Here is a 21,299-nt window from a genome sequence, read left to right as displayed (position 1 = left end):
AAGAGCAGTAAGTTCATGGATAACAGACCAATGAATGGTCACCTTTCAGTGACATGGGTCCTCTACCACGCCTATGCATAAATGCAAGCTTGGCGGTGAAAGGAATAAATCATATTAAATCCTGTCGCTGAAAGCCCAGTTTCCAGTTTATGGAGAAATCAAAGCATGTGGACTGATCCGTTTATGCTACAAAACATACAAGAAAAGAGCTGGTACCTAACATACACATAAAACCAACACACAGGCCCAGCCTCTAAAGCTTACCCTAGGCTTGTGTAAAAAAAACAACCACCACCATGAAATGAACTTAAAATAATTAAACAAAATAAACAAATAAAGAAATACATCATGAAAAATATGACAAATACAAATGGTTGAAATAAAACAAGAACAAGAATGGGTCATGTTAAGAAAATAAGAATGGGCCACATTCAGCGAACTTGTGCACACCCACAGGTGCGAATACTCACACAAGTGTGCAAATGCACATACACCGATTTTACACAGAAACACATACTGCATGTGCAACAGTTTGCAGACTCACAGACAAAGGAAAAATCACAGGGTGTCTATTGTACACAAATCGATCTATGTACATGGTCATGCTTTTAAACAATGAAAAAAAAAACAAAAAAAACCCAATAATTTGTCTGTGAGTCTGCAAACTGTTGCATATGCAGTATGTGTTTCTGTGTAAAATCACAGATTCCCTCATCCCCACCCTGCCCATTTCCCCCTTCCCTCCCCTATCCGTCTTTTTCCCCTTCCCCCACCCCCCTTTCCTCTCACTTTCTAGATTCTCTCTCACTTCCTTCACCCATCCACCTTTTCCAACCAGCAATGAACTGTTCTCAAGACAAGTGAATTGTATTCAACAGCCAGAAAACTGCACTTGTGACTGCTGCTATCTTCAGCTGCTTTGAAGACTCTACGAGTTGAAGAAAACAACTTCTCTTCTCCCAAGTGGGTTCATAGTTTTTTCCTCTTGTTTTTTGTATCCAATAACAATGTTCATCTCATTTGTTTTCTCCAGTTTTTACTACCAGTATGTGTAGATGAGTACGGCATGGGTGCATGCGCATTGTTAAGTGTAAGTGGAATTTGACTTCACTGACATGATCATTCTTTACTAATGAAAACATGCTCTTTCCATGACAGGCAATGGTTGGTTGTGTCCAAGCTGACGTATCACCACACGTGCTTGAGTACCTGCAAAGTGACTTGCTCACACTGTGTACATTAGCCATGTTGTCCACCTTGCTGACAGCATGCAAACCAGTCAAGGCAAACAAATAAAGCTCCACTTATGTTCACCAGTGATCAGGGTTCGAGGCCCCGTTTCAGCATGGTGTTGTGTCCTTGGGAAAGGCAATTACTCTCATTTTTCCTCACTCCGGAGTACCCTGGTATGGACGGGTATGTGAGCTTGGTTGGGGATGGGTTAAAGTGGTGGAAGGTGAGAACTGAGCCCTGCCTTCCCATGTCCAGCACCAGACACAGCTGAAAAAAAATTCACTGCCCCTATAGCTGCAAAAGGCTGTCAAAGGCTACAGGATCTTATCTTAACCTTTTGAATTCCTCTCCTCCTGTGGAAAGCCCCTTGGCAGCATCTCCATCTTCACTGACTCCATGTCCACACTCCAGGCCCTTGACTCCCCTGATCCTAGTCCACTGATCCAGTCCCTTAAGGCCTCCCTTGCAACCCTTACCCAAACAGCCCCAACGACCCTCCAGTGGGTGCCTGCACATGTAGGCCTCCCAGGCAACGAGCGTGCAGACCACCTTGCTAAGGAGGGAAGCCAGCTCACACAGCCAACCGTTCCTGCCATGTATGAGGAAGCAAAAACTCTCCTCCGCAGCAGATTCCGAAGAGGCTGGGTCACCCTGAACGGAGGCTACCAGGCATACCAGGATCCCATCAGGACACTGGAGAGGAGACCCCAGCCTACCATCTACCGCCTTTGCACAGGACACTGCGGCCTCCAAGCACACCTGAAGAGGATTGGAGTGGCAGCCACATCCCTATGTGATTGCGGCCAAGCTGACCAGACCTCATCCCATATTCTCCAAGACTGCCCCCTGTATGAGAAGATGCGGCAGCAGTCCTGGCCTGGGGGTGCTGACCTCAACACCAAGCTCTGGGGGACGGTAGCCGATATTTGCCGGACATCCGAGTTTGTGGCATCCCTCGGACTTCGACCCTGATTGTGTAGCTGTCAAACGCAAAAGAAAGAAAGAAAGAAATCTTAACCTTTCGAATGACTCAGAATGATAGTATTGTATTGTACTATTGTATTACTCTTTTTTGTCACAACAGATTTCTCTGTGTGAAATTAAGGCTGCTCTCCCAAGGGAGAGCGCATTGCTACACTGAGAGCGCCACCCCCTTTTTTTTTCTTTTTTTTTTCCTGCCTGCAGTTTTTCTTAGTTGTTTTACCTATTGAACTGGATTTTTTCTACAGTATTTTGCCAGGATCAACCCTTCTGTTGCCGTGGGTTCTTTTACGTGTGCTAAGTGCATGCTGCACATGGAACCTCGGTTTACTGTCTCATTCTAATGACTATATAGAGTATCAGCTGGCCTTATTCCATGCCGAAGACTAAAACAGGACACTGATTCTGGGGAGATCCCACCTTCCTGTATGTCTCTCTGTCCCTTTGAAGCTCCTTCACTTTGACTTCGTACTCTTGGGCCATCCTGACCTCGTCCAGTGTATAATCAGTCGTTTCCTTCTCCTTCATGAACTGTGGCATGGGTATCTCCTGCACACACAGCGAAACACCAGGTCCCACTCACTGCAAGAAAAGCTGGACTTCACAAATAACTGTGCAGTGTTCAAGGCACATTCAACATGATGGAGAACCACGTGGAGAAATCAGGTGATGTGTCAATACAGAAACAAAGGATATCTTCTATCTATGAAATATTATCAAATGTAAGTAATACAAGCATTTACAATATTAATGTGGCCAAGTGTTTGAAACTGATACAATGTAATGTGTACTTGTAAAATGCTTACTGTGTTCTTTTCTTTGGCTATTGTTACTTGTGGCTATGGTTGTTATTTTCTGGTGTGTGTGTGTGTGTGTGTGTGTGTGCGTGAACCTCCCCCTCACCCCCCCCCCCCCAAAAAAAAACAACCTTGGTGATGTGGAGATATATAACTTTCTGTGCAAGGGACAAAAAAACAACAACAACAAAAACAACAAAACAAACTCATGGCAAAATAACTGTGAGAAGCATTTTCACATTAATAAATTTTTGCTTTGCTACCATTCTGAGAATGGCGTCTCTGGATATTTCCAGCACCCCTCCCATCATCTCCTCCAATGCCCTCTCTCTGGGGTTGTCCATGTTAGCCAGTCGGGCCAGTTCTTCTTTGGCCTTCCGCTCTTCCTCCAGGTTTTTCAGCTCATATTCTGACAGCCACTTCTCTGCTGTTATCTGAACAGGAAATGGTAATGGTTGTATTACTTCTACTAATGATCACTGTGCCTTTGAAACACAGTTTGTACATATAAAACTCTCCCCTTCACATCCACCCAAATCCATTACACACAACATTTTACAAAAAAAGTTTGGAACAGATGCAATTCCTTTAGAACGAGAAATTTCCTCATCATTACAACAAAGTCAATTCAAAACATATACAACCCTTCCTTTTGTACTAAATGTAGCTTTTCACTACTTTGTTCAAATAAATCAGCACTTGATAGTGCTGTTCACACACACACACACACACAACTTTAATAAATAAATACATAGATTACTGAATAAATAAATAAACAATGAATAAATACTAAGAAAATGAAAAACAACAAGTGTCTGTACCAGAAACATCTTGTTAAAGTGTCAAGTTAAAGTGTCACACTGGCATAATGATGCAGGTCTTGGTCCTTAAACAGTTTGCTTCACAGGTAGACAGTTAACAGGGTTTTCTACATACTTTCCATTTACTCTGACTAAAACCTAAATGAAAATAAATTTTTAAAAATCTTGAGAACTTGGTTACCCTCAAATTTCACCCGTGATTACATACGTGCTGAAAAGCAGGCAGCCCCTGCTGCCACACTTCATGGTATGTCGGCTTTCCTACCTCACTATCATGAACTACCATCAGCTGCTCTGGTTTCTCGTCTATGCTGAACTCTGGCTGCACCAAGCTGTCTGTCCTCTCCAGGCTCTTCAAGATCTGGGACACACGCTTGTTCTTCTCTTTGATTCTCTCAATCTCCTGCTCTTTCCGTAAAAACACTTCATCGAACTGTTTGTTGAAGATCTTCTTGGCTTTGTAGATGGCATCCTGTAAAGAAAAGAAAAGAGCCATGTTACAACACTGAAAAGTTGCAACATGACAAAAGTAAAAAAATTAAATTTAAAATTAAATTTTAAAAAAAATAAAATAAAAAGTATGAATTCAGTCCTTAAGACCTGGAAAAGAAACAAACTGCTTTCTGATGTTGGATCATTCAAGTTGTTGCTGTCACAGTCTCCTTCACAAGCACCGTTGGAAAGTGATGCTATGTTTAAAATTAGTTCTTGCTTTGCATCATGAGGAAAATGCATGTAAATATTTGAATGTGCTGCTTGCTGAATGCGAAAAACATATGCTGAAGTTTGAGAGGAACTGAAATCAGAGATGCTAATACAAACTTTGACCATGAGAGAACTGGGGCAGACTGCCACCAAACGAAACTGGGACATAACTCTGAAAAAAAGTAGTCTGTGGAATATGACCAGACAGTTTCAGTTTCAGTTTCAGTAGCTCAAGGAGGTGTCACCCTGGATATCAATGTGTACCCAACAGACACTGGAAATTACAACCAAGTTTTACTGAATATGTAATATCAGTATTGAAAAAGTACCATCAGTATTGGCTACGCATTACCACTACTGGATATGAACTACCACTACTGGATGTGAATTACCACTTCCACTACTGGTAGCCAGTTGGGCTTGCCACATTTTCAGGATGTCTGATCGTTGACTGCCAAAACAGTTGCTGTACTGAGCAATGAATGCTCAGTTTGGGGGCTGAAGAAACATTCTAAAGAACGCCATCCCAGAAGAACTGCTTGCTCCGGACCACACAACCTTGCGAAGTACGAGAGTGTACACAGCAGAAAACGAAAGCACCAAAGAGGCTCAGAGGACACGTGCTGCACACAAGGCTCAAGCTAACTCAGCAACATCTACCCACACGTGCCCCACATGGGGGTGATCTTTCCGTGCTTGGACAGTGTCTTACCAGTCACATATTCCCCATCTGACGCTGAAGTCGTGGTCATCTTCAAATCCAAAAGATGAACAAACATCACCACTGTTGGGTATGTACTACCACCAATGGGAATGCACCACCACTATTGTACATCCTCTATCACTATTGGGCATGCACTCCCACTTTCAGATACTTTCTACCACTACTGGGTATCCACTACTACTACTGGACATGCACTACCATTATTTGATATGCATTACCACTTTTGGATATGCATTACCACTATCAGGTGTGGAATGCAGCTACTGTGTATGCACTATTGAACATGTACTACCCCTTTTGGACATGCACTACCACTATTGGGTATGCACTGCCACTACTGTTAATTGTTAATTATTGCTTATAGTCCAGCTGACCGCACAGGGCCATACCTGGACTGTCAAACCATACAAATGCTCAATGCTCAATCGCGTCAACACAAAACTATCAGATACCCACGCCAAAAAACCCTACAAGATAAACCTACAAAACACATGACAAATTATCCTAACCATTTAGCTCCTCATGGCAAATAAAATTAGGCTGTGCTGAGGACGCCAGACATTCCCCAGATTACAAAAAAAAATTAAAAAGGAAAAAATAATACTTCAAAGCCAAACAAAAAAATACATACAAAGCCATACAGGCAAATAACACTGCAGAATGGGCAGCTAGTGCCCATCCCAGTGTTTACATCTCACGACCTATTAGCCAGAGGAAACAGCACAGATGGTACATCACTGACTGCGGAAAAGAGAAAAAATAGTGTCAAGGCTTGCTCGAAAAAAAGAAAGGGGAATGGACTGGGAAGGCAGAAAAAGGAGACAACAGTGAAGGAAGAAAAAAGGCAGAAACAAAGAGAGCGACACAAAAGAGGGAATTTCTAGCACATAATTTCCAGAAGGTGGGGATGCTATTCATACTGAACGACGGGAGGACTGCCACGACTGGACATGCTCTACTGGAAATACACTACCACTTTTGGGTATGCACTAAAGCTACTGGTTATGAAGAGAAGGTGAGAAGGAAGACTGTCACCAAACAGAAGCTGAACCTAACACTGAACACATTACACTGAATGGACTATAATATGCACTGTAAACGGTGCACTAAGTTCAACACCACTGAGTGAACTGAGTGAAGCAATGGCTTCAAGAACAGCAAGTTGACCAAGAAGGAGCAGAACATGTCTGAGGGAGACGAATAAACCCTTTCAAGGCCCGAAGCAGAGAAATAAATCCAGCCCTACAGATGGGACTGTCGGCAGGTTTGAGAAAATGGGACTTGAAATAAGACTAGTAAAATGTAGCATAAGTGAATCCATCGTAAGGTTATCATATGGTATGGATTCAGTGGTACTGGTTGTGAGGAAAAAAACCAGCAGAGTCTTTGCAGAGTTCAGTGCAAAAGGCTCTGCTGGCAAGAGAACTGACAGTGTCCCCACTGTGAACAACAAGGTCAGAGCAACATCTGGGATTTGGAAGACCACGATGATCCTACAATGGACCTAATGACAATGTCCACATTCTGGAAATGTAAGAGAACATGAATTCCAAGACATTCATGTTTGTGCTAGAAGTGAGGACTGAATGCACTCTCACAGGCAGGGATTTTAGGTTCAGAATTCAAATTTGATACGACAGTTCAGTGACAGTTATGTCTTCAATTGTTATAGAAAGCCTCACCAGGCTTACAGCACACAGAGATGGTGCAAAATTACCAGTCAAGAGTACAAGATCACCTCTGATTTACCTTCAAATATTTACATGGACACAGTGCAGCATGAGGGAGAAGTTTTTGTCACACGTGCAACAGTCCAGCATTGTACTATTTGGAAAAGTATTTATGACATTGCCAAAAATTCACAGCAATGCAAACAAGATTTAACAAATGATTTTTTCTTAACTCTCTTTGCATGCACACATATTTCTTTTAAATATGGGTATCAGATAAAAGAAGACAATTTACCAATGCAAAGTTTTTGACACTTTCAAGGACTTGGTTGAAAGTAACACACACAAATTCATGGGGAATTATTTTTTGCTGTGAAGTCATCACACACACACACACACACACACACACACACACAGAGTGCACATCATTTCCAGGTCCTATTCACACTAGAATTGGACAAGAAAAAAACAACATCAAGTAACTCATTTGAATGGACCTGCATGCCATCAACTGTTAATGTATTCATGTTTTGAACATGTCCCTGCACATGACCCTAACCTTGACAAGAGTGTACTGCATTGTGTTGCCTACCTCTATGAAAACAATCTGTCTGATCTTCTGGTCCCGCAAATGAAGCGTAAACTGATCATAAAACAAATCCAGGTCTTTCACCATTTCCTCGTCAGTTAAATATGTGGGAACTGCAAAACAACAACAACATAGTAATCATGAAATAAGGAAACGAAAAGTATCATTTTCACTTTCTCTACTCAGGCAATCAAACTAACAGCCACAGCTGACCCATGAACACAAGCTGCAATACTGTACTGATACACAGCTAAAGGGTCAGGGACGAGAATAAAGACAAAAACAGGGCAAACAACAACAAAAATATCTATTAGAAAACACACAGGTTTGTATAGTTGGGGTGTGTGTGTGCAAGTGTTCTATATGCATGTGTAGGTGTGATTTTTTTGTGTGTGTGCATGTGTGTGTGTGTGTGTGTGTGTTTGCGTGTGTTTGTGCGTGCGTGTGTGTGTGTGTGTGTGTGTGTGTGTGTGTGTGCGTGTATGTGTGCATGCGTGTGTGTGTGTGTGTCACTCACGCAAGCTGCCTGTCATGGTGGGACCTTTGCTGGGCTCAACGGGTTTTTGCTCCTCGTCGCCTAGCAGATCCCCTTCCTTACAAACCGTCACCAGCCAACATTAATTCTTCACCTGCCCAACTCACACCCCAACCATTACCACCATGCAACGCCCCTTCCTTGCACACCATCACAGCTGACGTTCATTCTGCATGTTACCCCCTAACACACACCGTCACAACCAGTGTTAATTCTTCACGTTACCCCAACACATACACGCCATGACCCTTATGACCATTAAGTGCCTGATCCTTACACACAGTCACAACCAATCAATTATTCATGTTACCGTAATACCGACCCCACCCCCCCCCCTCCCAATTCCTCCCCATCATGCAAATGTGAATGTGAATAATAATCTGATTATGCTGCAAGCACACACCATTCAAACACAAAATCACTTTTGATGAAGAGATCTGAAACTAAAGAAATGAATGTACTGAAAAATAAACACATTTACATGGTAACCAAGAACCCACAGCTGAGTGTGTCCAAGCAGCTTAGGGAAGCTGTGTGCTGCATTCCGGCAGATTGTTACTAAGCATGCAGTGAGTTTGGCAGGTTGGTAGAGAAAGAGTTAAATTGCCTCCCTTGGTTTTCACATGCCAACAATAACATATGTACAAAAGCAGTTAACATGAAGGGCAACTGAAGTAACTCTCTTTCATAAAAAAAAGAAAGAAAAAACAAAGAAAAAATAAAATAAAATAAAGAGTACATGTCAGTTGGGACAGCTGTCGTTGTAGTCTTTCTGTGTGTGGAGAAAAGTAATTCAGTATAAACATACAATGTCACAAAGCCAGCCACTTACACTATGAGATGACTGGCTTAGCAAGTCCATCTCCTTCTTTCTGATCTGTAACGGCCAAGAAAAGACTGCATCAACATGAATGAGCAAACACTCATCATCGGAGAAAATAATTAATTTACATGACAACTTCGTATGTCTGCACGTACATCTACATCATATTTCGTTCTTAGCTTAGTCAAAAATATATCAAATACTGCAGCAAACAGTAAAAAGATTTTCTATAAGCAGATAAAAACCTCTTGAAGTACAGTCCGTATTCCTTCATTATATCATCAATAACTTTTTCCGTGGACTGATTTCATGGCAGATCAATGTATATTTTAAACACCTCCTGATAAAAAGCAACCATTCTGACCTTGGTCTTTGTAACTAGGCCACAAGGTCAAGACAATAATATCAGAATTGTGCTGTCCTTTTTTTTTCAAAACTATTTGACTGACTGACTGTCCTAGAGAAGCACCACAAAAACCTCTAAAAGCTCAGACATTTCTAAACAATCTTTGGTACAGCTTGCGACGATGGGTTAATCTCTTGCCTGCCGAACATTTTAAACAATTTTGTCATTCCCATGTGCCACAAAAAACTCTGGGTTTCTAACTAATAACTTAGTGTAAATAAACGTGCACTACTACCTCAAATACAAAGATATTTCCCTGAAATTTTGCAAGATCATTGCTCATACTTTGTACTTTGAGCAGATGACAAAAAGCTATTACAATTTTACTGCATAACTATTTATATTGCTGTTTCAAATCTCAGTTATAGAAAAGTTCCGTGAAATCAAATGGTAACAAGTTCTCAACATCATAACTAAATCAAATGGTAACAAGTTCTCAACATCATACCTAATTCCAGGATTTCCAGTCAAATTTGTTTCCGTTAGGTGCCTCTGGCCCAGTGTTGCATCAGAGCTTGATGAAAAAAAAAAGTGGCCAGCCAACTGTGTGTTGGCACCAGGCCCCCCCACTCCCCTCCCCCGCCATCCCCTGCTGGTGAAGAGCATGACTGACTACCACTCTCCTCATCCCCCTTCCCTTTACACATGTAGAATGACAGAGCTTGTATAACTGGTTCATGTTCACTGTCATTTTACTCTGGGCCTGTTACAGACGCAGACTAATCAGTTTCGGGCACAAAACTTACATCAGTGTTACTTTCACTCTGTGTCACAAAGTAGGTTGAGATTGTTACCATCATAATCCAAGTCTGCACCTGAATCATCATCCTGATCACTACACAGGCTTTCTTCCCCAATGTCCATAACTTTCAGTATTTACTGAGACACTTCAAATCTATAAACCTTTGAAAAATGAGCTGAGATCGAACTTTGTTGAACACCAATTTCACCCACCGTATCTGCATGTGACTTCATCATTTCCTACTGCCTATAGTTGTAGTCATACAGAACAGACCAAATAAATCCCAAGGGATGTAAACATACAAATCCCAAAGGATGTAGACAATACTGGTTCAAACATTCTACAAGACAGGGAGAAACAAAGTAGGTTGTTTCCCTTCAACTATCAACCATGATTTGCTGATGAAAAATGGACATGAGATACAGCTTGAATGCGTACAGCAATGAAAAAAAAAAGGATATAAGTTTAATGTCCCAAGATAGGCAACAGGTTAAGTGTCTCTACACAACATCTATCGAAAACAACTGATCACTTTTTCCTTAACTTTGATTAAAGGTAACACTAGTCACATAGGCTCTGGGAAACATGCAATGCTGTATCTTTGATTCTGAAGTGCACTCTGCTGGTTTCTTCTGTACATGTCTGATGAACATTCATAATATCTGATTAGAAGCCAGAGTTAAATTCTTTTCCACTACAGCTCTGCTTGGATTAGTGACGAGAGCTGAAGTGGAAAAAAAAAGGTATTTGTGCAAAAACAGAACTCCAGCTTGTAGTCACATATTGATATTGATTCACGACAGGCTGAAAGCACCTTCACAGTGTAACTAGTATAGCAATTACTGCCGTTACAAATTAGGTCTGCTAACCAACAAAGTCAACACTTACAAAAGGAATCTGATATACCCATGGATATCAGACATTACACAGTATACTACTGCCATGCAGTGTCCATTACTACAGGAACTGACCACTGCAAACTGGAGTTCTATCTGCCGCTTCTTTGTTACGGTTTCCAACTTCTTCAAGGTTTCTTTGCTGCGCTCCACCAGAGGAAAGTTGGCAACCAGAAGGTCAGAATTAAAGGCCTGAAACAGCAAGAAACGGTATAATGGCTCCATGGCGGTCTGTCCATCAGGGAAGGGTGAGGTAACCAGGGGCTCAGCCCACAATGTCAGCTGCTCCAGTGTGTTCCCTTTCTCCCTGTGCAACATTATCTTGGAAGCACAAAGACACATATGGCAAAGTCAATGTTCAGCACAAAGACACATGTTCGGAGTACATGTTCAGCACAAAGACACATGGACAGAGTCAATGTTAAGCACAAAAACATGGACAGAGTCCATGTTAAGCACAATGACACATGGACAGAGTCAATGTTAAGCACAATGACACATGGACAGAGTCAATGTTCAGCACAAAGACACATGGACAGAGTCAATGTTAAGTACAACAATACATGGACAGAGTCAATGTTCAGCACAAAGACACATGGACAGAGTCCATGTTAAGCACAAAGACAGAATAAATAATTAATGTTAACAAACAACAGAAAAGAGCATATTCAAACACATCTCCAAAAATGGAGTTTGTAGTCTGAATTGTTCCAGTTCTGTGATCTCTACAATTTGAATCACAACCACAAAAACGGTTCCAAAGCATCAATAAATTTGCACACACAAACTAGAGGCGTTCAATGGGTATGGACCAGCTGATTGAAGTGATTTCAAGTATTTCATCAGTGAGAAGTTTATTGAACAGTATCATATTAGGTCTTTGGGTATATGTATAAATGTAATTTCCATACAAAGCAGAAGTTTTTATTTTAAACTAAACATGATAAATAAAAAATGATAAATCAATAGCTAGTAATCAATTTGTCAATATTCGAGATAAAAATGCATTTTTCATGTAAAAGACATGAAAATGTAACAGTAATATGACTGTGGAAATGTTTTTTGATTCTTCAAAACACTCTGTGCCCTTCCCAGAAGTGCAATGTTATAATTAGACTGTGTGGGTAAAAAAAGAGAAGACGATTTTAGAAAAATTTGGTTTCAAAAGAAAAAGCGTTTCAAAAGAAAATGAATGTGTTAAAGTTTACCATGGACACACACACACACACACACAATCACACACACGTGTGCACACAGACACCCCCCCACACACACATACACACACACACACACACACACAGCCATAGACAACCAAACCACAGGGTTACTGTGAAAGAAACGAAACAGCAGAGATACATCCCAATGACAGGGCTCAGCACCTACCTTGACTGACCGGCCCTTAACACACATGTTATTCCAGCATTCCTCTTTGATAGCTTCAGTCAGGTAGTTATTCACAAGGTTGTTAAACAGGGTGTCTTCATGAACCTTCAAGAAAATAAAGCACAAGGCTGGAACAAATATCAGTCTATTCTTCTCAGTTTCTCTAAACTTGCATTTGTTGTCTATACAAAACATCTTTCACACTTCCTTCAGTTTTCGCACCATGTACTTTATATCCCCTCATATCCCTCTTCCCTATCCACAAAATATTGTGCAAAGATATATACATTAACTGTAATGCCGTTATTGGGATATAAGTTTCCTGGTCAGCTTGTAATTGCCATATGAACATTTATGGTTTTATGGGGTTTTTTGCTGTTGTTTAACCAAATTACACATGCACCAGCCAAATGTACCCAGTTTTATCATACCCCTCTGTATTAATTGTAATTCAAATTGGATGCACATGAAGTTGGTGAAAAATAACCTTTCTCCTTCTATCAAACACACACACACACACACACACACACACACACTCACAAATATGCTGGCAATATGGTTAACTTTCATCCCTGTGAGGCATAAAGTCACCCAGCTAACTGATCCCTCCCATCAAGGGCAGAAGTTCTGTCCCATGCCATAACCATCATGAAGGGCAGTAAATCATTCAACCAAGCACACAGTCAATCAAGTTGTCCATGCCTGTGAAAGGACTGTCACAGGAATGCATACTGTTCAGGATGACCGCACCAACATCAGAACGATCACACATTCAAACAGCTCTGAAATGAATTCAACCAACTCCTACAGCACACTGCGGAATTCAGTTAGCCCACCATTCTTCCACGGTCACCACTCCCCTCCCACCCCCCAAAACAAAGAAACACTGCATTGCAACTTACATGTCCTATTTAAATAAAAAGAAACAACTGTGCCAGTTCATTAAATCTATTTCTAAAAATAAAAACGACAATGCAATACATTTGTTTTATTTTCAAGGAGAAAAGGCTGCCATTGAACTCCCTTGATTTAAAGCAAAAAAGAATGTAATTCACCTGTTCTGTTTTAACTCTTTTGATGCCAAGTTTCTGTGCAAAATAACACCCCCCAGTGCCAAATACTCTAGACTCGATGCTCTCTGATTCAGCTCATGTCAAAATAACACAGTGGACTTGTCCTCTTCAAACTTGGTCAAGAGGGGAAGGTTGGTCAATTTCCAATTGCACTGGGATGTTGGCTGCAGCTGTAAAGCTTTGTTACAATGTACGAAGTGGCCTTTATAACATGACCCATCGACTGGAGTCACCCACCTTTGGCAGCAATAGAGTTAATTCGAAGAGAAAAAAGACAGCATTTCACATGTTCTATTTTAGAGGGGAAAAGACTGCAATTCACTTGTTCTGTTTCAAAGGGGGGGGGGGGATGTAACTAACCTGTTCTGTTTTAAAGGGCAAAGTCTGCAGTTCACCTGTTCTGTTTAAAAGGGGGAAAGACTGCAATTCACTTGCTCTGTTTTAAAAGGTAAAAAGACCAAAACTAGATTTTTTATTTCAGAAGGTGAAATGTCCTCAGCTTTCTTGTTTTATTTCAATGAAATCATTGCAGTTCCTGTCTAGTTTTACTTCAAAAAAAAAAAAAAAGAAAGAAAGAAAGAAACAACAACTAAAAAGCAGTGACTGACTTGCTCAAGTTCAGCCTCCTCCCGACGCATCATTATGGACTGCTGATCAACATCCAGGTGAAAGTCGCTCAACTCCAGCTTCTCCAGCTCTGGTAACTCCTCATTGTCGCGGATCAAGGACACAATCTGTGGACCCACCACCAACCACACACACACTTCTCTGTCATCCCTCCTATTTTTTCAACTTTACTATCTTATCACAGTCCGCTGAGCATCTGTCATGCCGCTTACCAATGGTGACTGATTCATCATCTGAGTGCTGATGAAATTTTGTTCAAGGGTTTTTCATGCGCATGTCCAAAGCGCAAAAGCAAATTATCTTTTGACCATTGAACAGAGATACTTTCTTGGTTGTTTCAGTCCAAATGAATATATAGCTCCATACACTGTTTTGCTCTACTGGGTAACAAAGAGTGTAAGAGAAAATCAATGAGCATATTCATTCATTTACTGAGAATAACTTCTTTGATCATTACAAGAAAAACATTTGTGACGGGGTGGTAAGGTGGTGTTAGAGAAGGTGAAGACAGGTAGAAGGTGTTTGCAGAAGAGAGCTGCAGCCAGGCAAGGTAGACTTGGGAAGGCAGTGCGCTGGTTTTTCTTCTTTTATTTTCTCATTCTTCTGGCACTCGCTCACTCTTTATATTCTGTTCCGCCGAACTGCAAAGCCAGCACCGCGAAATGACTCACGAAACCTGCCCTCAGCGAGTCTTGAGGGGCCAAACTTGTGTTTGTTTGACCAAATTTAGCGGCGTCCAACTTTTGGCTCGGGGAACTAACATAGACATATTACATATCACACAAAACTACAAGAGACGAGCATTTTCTTAAGCTAAACCATTTTCTACAAAAATTATGTAGTTAAAAACTGTAAACAAAAAGAGTCACTGAATGAACGAGCTTTTAACAAGTTCATGTATCATTTCTGTACATTACAACAATTAATACTCGCGATATGTAATTGTAACAGTTAAGTAACTGAAAATCCTGAATTTCCAACTATATAAAAATCATCTGTAGAATCTGCTTCTAGAGTATTAGATTTTTTATGTCAAAATTCAAGAGAAAACTCAATGGACAGCTCCCGTGTCGGCACCGCTTGGCGGTGTTTTTGGCACTTGTGATCGACTATGAAATACTTCGTTTAAACTAACAACACAACTATTCATTTATTATACGAATCAGATTGATAACAGAAATGCAAACATCTGCAAATCACGCTATAAAAATGACTAGGTATTGTAAAACCGTATTTTGCTCAAATCGGCACTGACAAATTCCAATGGCTTGAAGAAGAGAGAGTTTTGTGGGGCCGAAATGCTGTCAGACATTTCGTACTATCGCATGCCTATAACTTAGGTGTAAACGGAAAGCGGTGCCTGAGAAGAAAGCTTAATCATTTACATTTTAATGCACAATCTAAATTCCACGGCAACTATATCAATTTATAGAAAACAACGGTATTTTGTATGTTTCAACTGAGTGGATTTCGAAGATCGCGCCAAGATTCATTCACATAAATATTAATTTAAAAGAGTTATAGGCTTTCTGGCCAAATGATATCATTACAGTTGAGAAGTATGACCTTTCTGAAGTCCAATAACATAAACACTATAGTCTCATCTATAAGGAAGTGTTTATAATTTACCAAATTGATGAAAAATCATACTGTTCCCTGAAAAGGGAGATAACTTGTGACCGATTTACAAACTTCTTTAGTAACCTTCGGCGAGTCACAAAAGTCGTCTGCTAAGCTGGCCCAACGAAGATTGTAGCCAACCCAGCTACACATTGTTAGCAAAAGATGACACAAATGTGTGAAACCATGTGTTAAATGGTGGATGACACATTATGATGTATTTTTACCTATAAAATGATTTTTAATTTTATTTCAAGAGGGTAGTGGAATAAGCAATGTGGCTTTCTTATATTCAGCCCTCTGGGGGGGAATCTAAAAATTACAAAGTAAATAAACATATGCCCAGGACAAATTTTTATAAACATAAAAAAACAAAAAGAGGAAAAGGAAAAAAACATATATCAGCATTTTTCTGACAATAAACAGAAAGAGACAGAAAGAGCGAGAGGAAGAGAGAGAGAGAGAGGAGAGAACATTAACAGATATGTCTTGTATTTCTGCAGTTGCAATTTAGAGAAAGTGCAGCTCTTTTATTAATGAATGAATGAATGAATGATGAATGATATGGATACTTATATAGCGCCTATTCTTGGTCAGAGACCAAGCTCTACACGCTTTACAAACACGGGGTCATTTGCACAACATGCTGCCTACCTGGGTAGAGCCGACTGACAGCTGCCACTGGGCCTTATCATTTTTCCTGTGTCATTCAATCAGATTTCAGGCATGCACACATACACACTCAGACAGACATGTAACATTATATGTGTATGATAGTTTTGTTTATTTACTCCACCATGTAGATAGCCATTCTCCATTTTGGGGGTGTGCATGCTGGGTGTGTTCTTGTTTCAATAACCCACCAAATGCTGACATGGATTACAGGATCTTTAACATGTGTATTTGATCTTCTGTGTGCATATACACAAGAAGGGGGTTCAGGCACTAGCAGGTCTCCACCCTTTACCCACCAGGCGTCATTACCGAGATTCGAACCCGGGACCCTCAGATTTGAAGTCCAACGCTTTAACCACTCGGTTATTGCACCCATATATTACCCTCCCAATAATGTATCATTAACAAATGGATTCACCTGCTTGCGTAGACTCATGATGTCCTCCCTCAGATTTTTCTTCCTGGATGCTAACGACTCCTTTTCTTTTCTGAAGGCCTGCACAATACAGAACACACCCTTTTGCATCATGTTCAATCTGTCAAACAAGAAACTACTCAAAAAGAAATATCTCTTGCAGGTGTTGGATACCGTGCAGTTGACAAGAAGACGGGACAAGCCTAGGGTTGTGGGGGTGGGGTCCCTGTAAGGTGACAGGGATATCACTTGCTTTGTTTGCAGTCAAACACACTGTAACTATCTGTGGAGGTCCTCGTGGAAAAAAATGAACATACTTTTGCTGATAAAATATTGTGTGTCTGTGACATCATGCACAAAGCAACCATATATTATGTTTAAAAAAAAAGTCCTTTTTGTCAATTCACCTGCTCATCCACTTGTTCCTTGATTATCTGCAAATTAATATTTTCAAAAATCTATTGAGCCTAAGCCAATTGGCTGCAGCTTGATCAAACTTTACTTGTCTCCATAAGGAATTGTTAAGACCTGAAAATTTGGACAGCAAAACAGCAAACCCCTGTCCCTTCAAATGCACAAATGCATACCTGTGAGCGCAAAGTACACACATGCCCACACTGACCTCAAATTCTTTCTCCTGCAGCCAGGTGGACAATGGTGGAGGTGAGGGAGGGGGACTGATAAAGATCTCCTTCTTCTCTATGGCTTCCTCTTTCAGACGTATCAGGCGCTCCTGCCAACAATAATAGTTTGACATGGCACTCATCTCTTTGACAAATTTGTTTTCTTCATGAAAAAAAAAAAACATGTAGAAAAGATAAGTGCAAGATTCTTTTTTTTTTTTTCTTTTTCTCTCTATTTTCATTCCAAAATTTAATTTTTACCTGACACAACACACATACACACTAAAACATCCACACACACATAGAAAAAACAAACAAACAAACAACAACAAAAAAAGAGAGGCAAGACCTTCAAGACTCATTTGTGATACACACTTTATCCAGCATTTAAAAAAAATGAAAGAAAGTGAAATGTGTTCTGTAAAGCTTCAGGGAAAAAAAGAGTACCATTAAGTTTGGTCTATTGAGTGCACCGGTATATAAGCCTCACCCACTAAATTTTGGAAAAAATTGAACTTTATACATACATAAGCCGCACCGGTTTATAAGCCGCACTTATTTCCGGTACCGGAACATATACTGATTCTACAGAAAAGCTGGCGATACTGTAGGTTATGAAATAAACACAAGCGGGAACAACACAAAGAAAAGCAAGCGAAAATACTGCTAGTGCCACAAAAAATTAATAAATAAACACAACGAAAATACGATCCATAATTTAGGGATAGTCACATTTATTCAACGTTATCCTGCTCACTGAATCCACTAAAATCTTCGTCTTCAGTGTCCGAGTTGAAGAGAACCAGCACAGCTTCCTCCGCCATCTTGTCACTGACTTCAGCCTCGCTTTCACTTCATGAACATGAAGGAGGAGGTCGCTGCTGGTTCGTCGCTTGCACTGTCGTCTGCTAGGTCGATCGCCTTCAATTTGAAGGCTGCATCATAGGCATAATGTCGCGTTTTTGGCATGATGAGGGTGTATGCTTGAGCAGAGTAGAACTGAATGCTGATCTGAAGGCTTTAATGTGTGCGGATTTGATTTACAAAACGCAAACAGTTAGCACACTATCCTGAAGCTCATCCAAAAATTCATGGACAGAAATCATGATTTTGGTGAGCTGAAGGGCAGCTAAGAATAGACGAGAACGTGACACTCCCGGGATCGTTAAAATCCGCAAATAAGCCGCATCATTGTATAAGCCGCAGATGTTGAAGCTGGGGTAAAAAGTTGCGGCTTATAGACCGAACTTTACGGTATGTTAGCAGGTCTGAGCCAAGCACATTCGGTTTGAGAATGAGTGACTAGTCTTACTTACAGTGCAAAAGAGGGCCTACCAATGACATTCAAAAATTAATATCTAAACGTATGTATTTTTTGCATCATAATCGATTACGGTATTTAAGGTGATAACGCCATTTGAAAATTAATTCATACTGATTTGGTACATCTTAATTATTCAAGAAATTCTTTAATTAAAGTCTGTGGTAAAGGAAACGTTGCACATTGCCTCATGCACACCGCAACATGTAGCTGTTTTCTCTAAATCTGTGTGTTTGACACTGAAGCTGACAGAAACTATAATGCAGTCCATTCAATTTCTCTTTCACGTTCATTCTAGTCAATTCAGTATCCACTATATCAAAATATTCAAATGCACTACACATATGAATGGTGTCGTTAGTGTCACTGTATGTGTATTTCTTTTAACTGCAAACAAGAAAAACAAGGGCAGGCCGTCTTAAAACCAAACCTAAATTGTGATTTTTAAAATTCAGATCCTCAACGAAATAAACCGTTGATGACTGTGAAGACTTTTTCCCCACAGTGTTTGATCCAAATTTGGCATTGGCAGACAAAATATTTCCAGAGAAAATGACAATGTTAAAGTTTACCACACACACACACACACACACACACACAGAAAGACAACCAAACACTGGGTTATTACATAGACTCAAATTGTTTACACAAGTGAGTCGAAAAACTAATATATGAAGGGAAAAAAACAACAATAAAAACTTGGGTATATCAAAATCATTATTAACGGAAAGTAATAACAGAATACACAAAATGAATTTTAAAAAGGAAACACTCACAAATCAATGACATACATACAAATCTTTCACATTGTGAACATGTTGATATATAAAGTATCATAAATTTAATGTGTGAAAAAAAGGGAAAAAAAAAGAATAGACTGCATGCAGAATGGAAGCAGGAGAGAGACAGAGATGGAGGGATGATGTGGAAAGGGGTGGGGTTGGGAGTGGGTGGGCAGGTGAAAGTGAGAGAGGCATTCAACAATTCCAATCATGATTGTCATTCACCTCCATTCCAATACTGTAGTGTGTGTTAATCAGTGACTACTGACTAGTTATCAAGAAGAAAGAGTACACAAAGGGTGTACTATTTACCAGTAAAATTCTCAATGAAAGATCCAAACATTCTTTTGGCATTCATGATCTTGCTCTTAACTGGTTTCAGTCCTGCTTATCGAATCGAACCCAGACTGTCTGTGTAAATGGCAAATATGCTAATGAAATTCTGCTATCACATGGTGTCCCACAGGGATCAGTCTTTGACCCTATTCTGTTTGTTTTGAATGCCACTGACTGATGTAATAAACAGTTACTGTCTCTCACACAAGTGCTTCGCTGACGACACTCAACTCTATCAGTCAGCTTCTATTGCTGAAACTGATCAACTGATGATACACATGCTAAAGTGTATAACAGACTTGAAGTCTTGGATGACCTTTAACACATACAGCTAAATGATGAAAAGACTGAACTGTTGCTTGCTTGTCCCAAGAAATTTATGAACCACCCGTCTCTCCCTCATTCTCTTCTGGTAAACAACACTGTTATTCCTGTCTCCCAATCAGTGCGGAGCCCTGGTGTCTGTCTTGACCACAGTCTGTCATTTCAGCAACACATTTCAAACATTTGCAAATCAGCTTATCTTGAGTTGCGAAGAATTAGTTCTATTCACCATTACCTGTCTATAGAAAAAAACCAAAACATTAGTCTGTGCTTTTGCTTCGTCCAGGACTGATTACTGCAACTCTTGTTGGCATTCAATAAACTTCACTTGATAAACTCAAAAGAGTTGAGAACAATGCTGCTTGACTTATTTTCAGATCCTCCCACTTTGAACATGTTATGACGGGCACAATAGCCGAGTGGTTAAAGTGTTGGACTTTCAATCTGAGGGTCCCGGATTCGAATCTCGGTGACGGCGCCTGGTGGGTAAAGGGTGGAGATTTTTCCTATCTCCAAGGTCAAAATATGTGAAGACCTGCTAGTCCCTGAACCCCCTTCGCGTGTATACGCAAGCAGAAGATCGAATACGCATGTTAAAGATCCTGTAATCCATGTCAGTGTTTGGTGGGTTATGGAAACAAGAACATACCCAGCATGCACACCCCTGAAAGCGGAGTGTGGCTGCCTACAAGGCGGGGTAAAAATGGTCATACACGTAAAAGCCCACTCGCGTACATACAAGTAAACATGGGAGCTGCAGCCCACGAACGCAGAAGAAGAAGAAGAGGATGTTATGACAGGCGCAATAGCCGAGTGGTTAAAGCGTTGGACTTTCAATCTGAGGGTCCTGGGTTCGAGTCTCGTTGACGGCGCCTGGTGGGTAAAGGGTGGAGATTTTTCCAATCTCCCAGGTCAACATATGTGCAGACCTGCTTGTGCCTGAAACCCCTTCGGGGGAACATGCAAGCAGAAGATCAAATACACATGTTAAAGATCCTGTAATCCAAGTCAGCGTTCTGTAAGTTAAGGACACAAGAACATACCCTGCATGCACACCCCCGAAAACGGAGTGAGGCTGCCTACACGGCGGGGTAAAAACAGTCATACATGTAAAAGCCCACTCGTGTACATACGAGTGAACGTGGGAGTTGCAGCCCATGAACAAAGAAGAGGAAGAAGAAGAACATGTTACTCCTCT

The 21,299-nt window shown here is 40.6% G+C and overlaps 1 protein-coding gene across 1 annotated transcript in view; it reads right to left on the bottom strand.

Annotated features, from left to right (window-relative positions):
• Positions 1-21,299, bottom strand: part of LOC143277038 (cilia- and flagella-associated protein 43-like) — a 78,293-nt gene that overhangs the window by 19,514 nt on the left and 37,480 nt on the right. The window contains exons 18-28 of the mRNA XM_076581769.1: positions 17,338-17,448; positions 16,719-16,796; positions 13,987-14,112; positions 12,306-12,410; positions 10,998-11,114; positions 8,888-8,932; positions 8,038-8,113; positions 7,524-7,633; positions 4,098-4,304; positions 3,275-3,445; positions 2,635-2,763 (exon numbers count right to left, since the gene is read on the bottom strand). Of these exons, the coding sequence (XP_076437884.1) occupies positions 2,635-2,763; positions 3,275-3,445; positions 4,098-4,304; positions 7,524-7,633; positions 8,038-8,113; positions 8,888-8,932; positions 10,998-11,114; positions 12,306-12,410; positions 13,987-14,112; positions 16,719-16,796; positions 17,338-17,448 (1,275 nt within the window). The remainder of the gene's footprint in view (positions 1-2,634; positions 2,764-3,274; positions 3,446-4,097; positions 4,305-7,523; positions 7,634-8,037; positions 8,114-8,887; positions 8,933-10,997; positions 11,115-12,305; positions 12,411-13,986; positions 14,113-16,718; positions 16,797-17,337; positions 17,449-21,299) is intronic.

This window comes from Babylonia areolata, chromosome 2 (assembly GCF_041734735.1).
Source record: "Babylonia areolata isolate BAREFJ2019XMU chromosome 2, ASM4173473v1, whole genome shotgun sequence".
Classification (NCBI taxonomy): Eukaryota; Metazoa; Mollusca; class Gastropoda; order Neogastropoda; family Buccinidae; genus Babylonia; species Babylonia areolata.
Note: the sequence above shows the minus strand (reverse complement) of the source record. Positions and strands in the feature narration are given on the sequence as shown.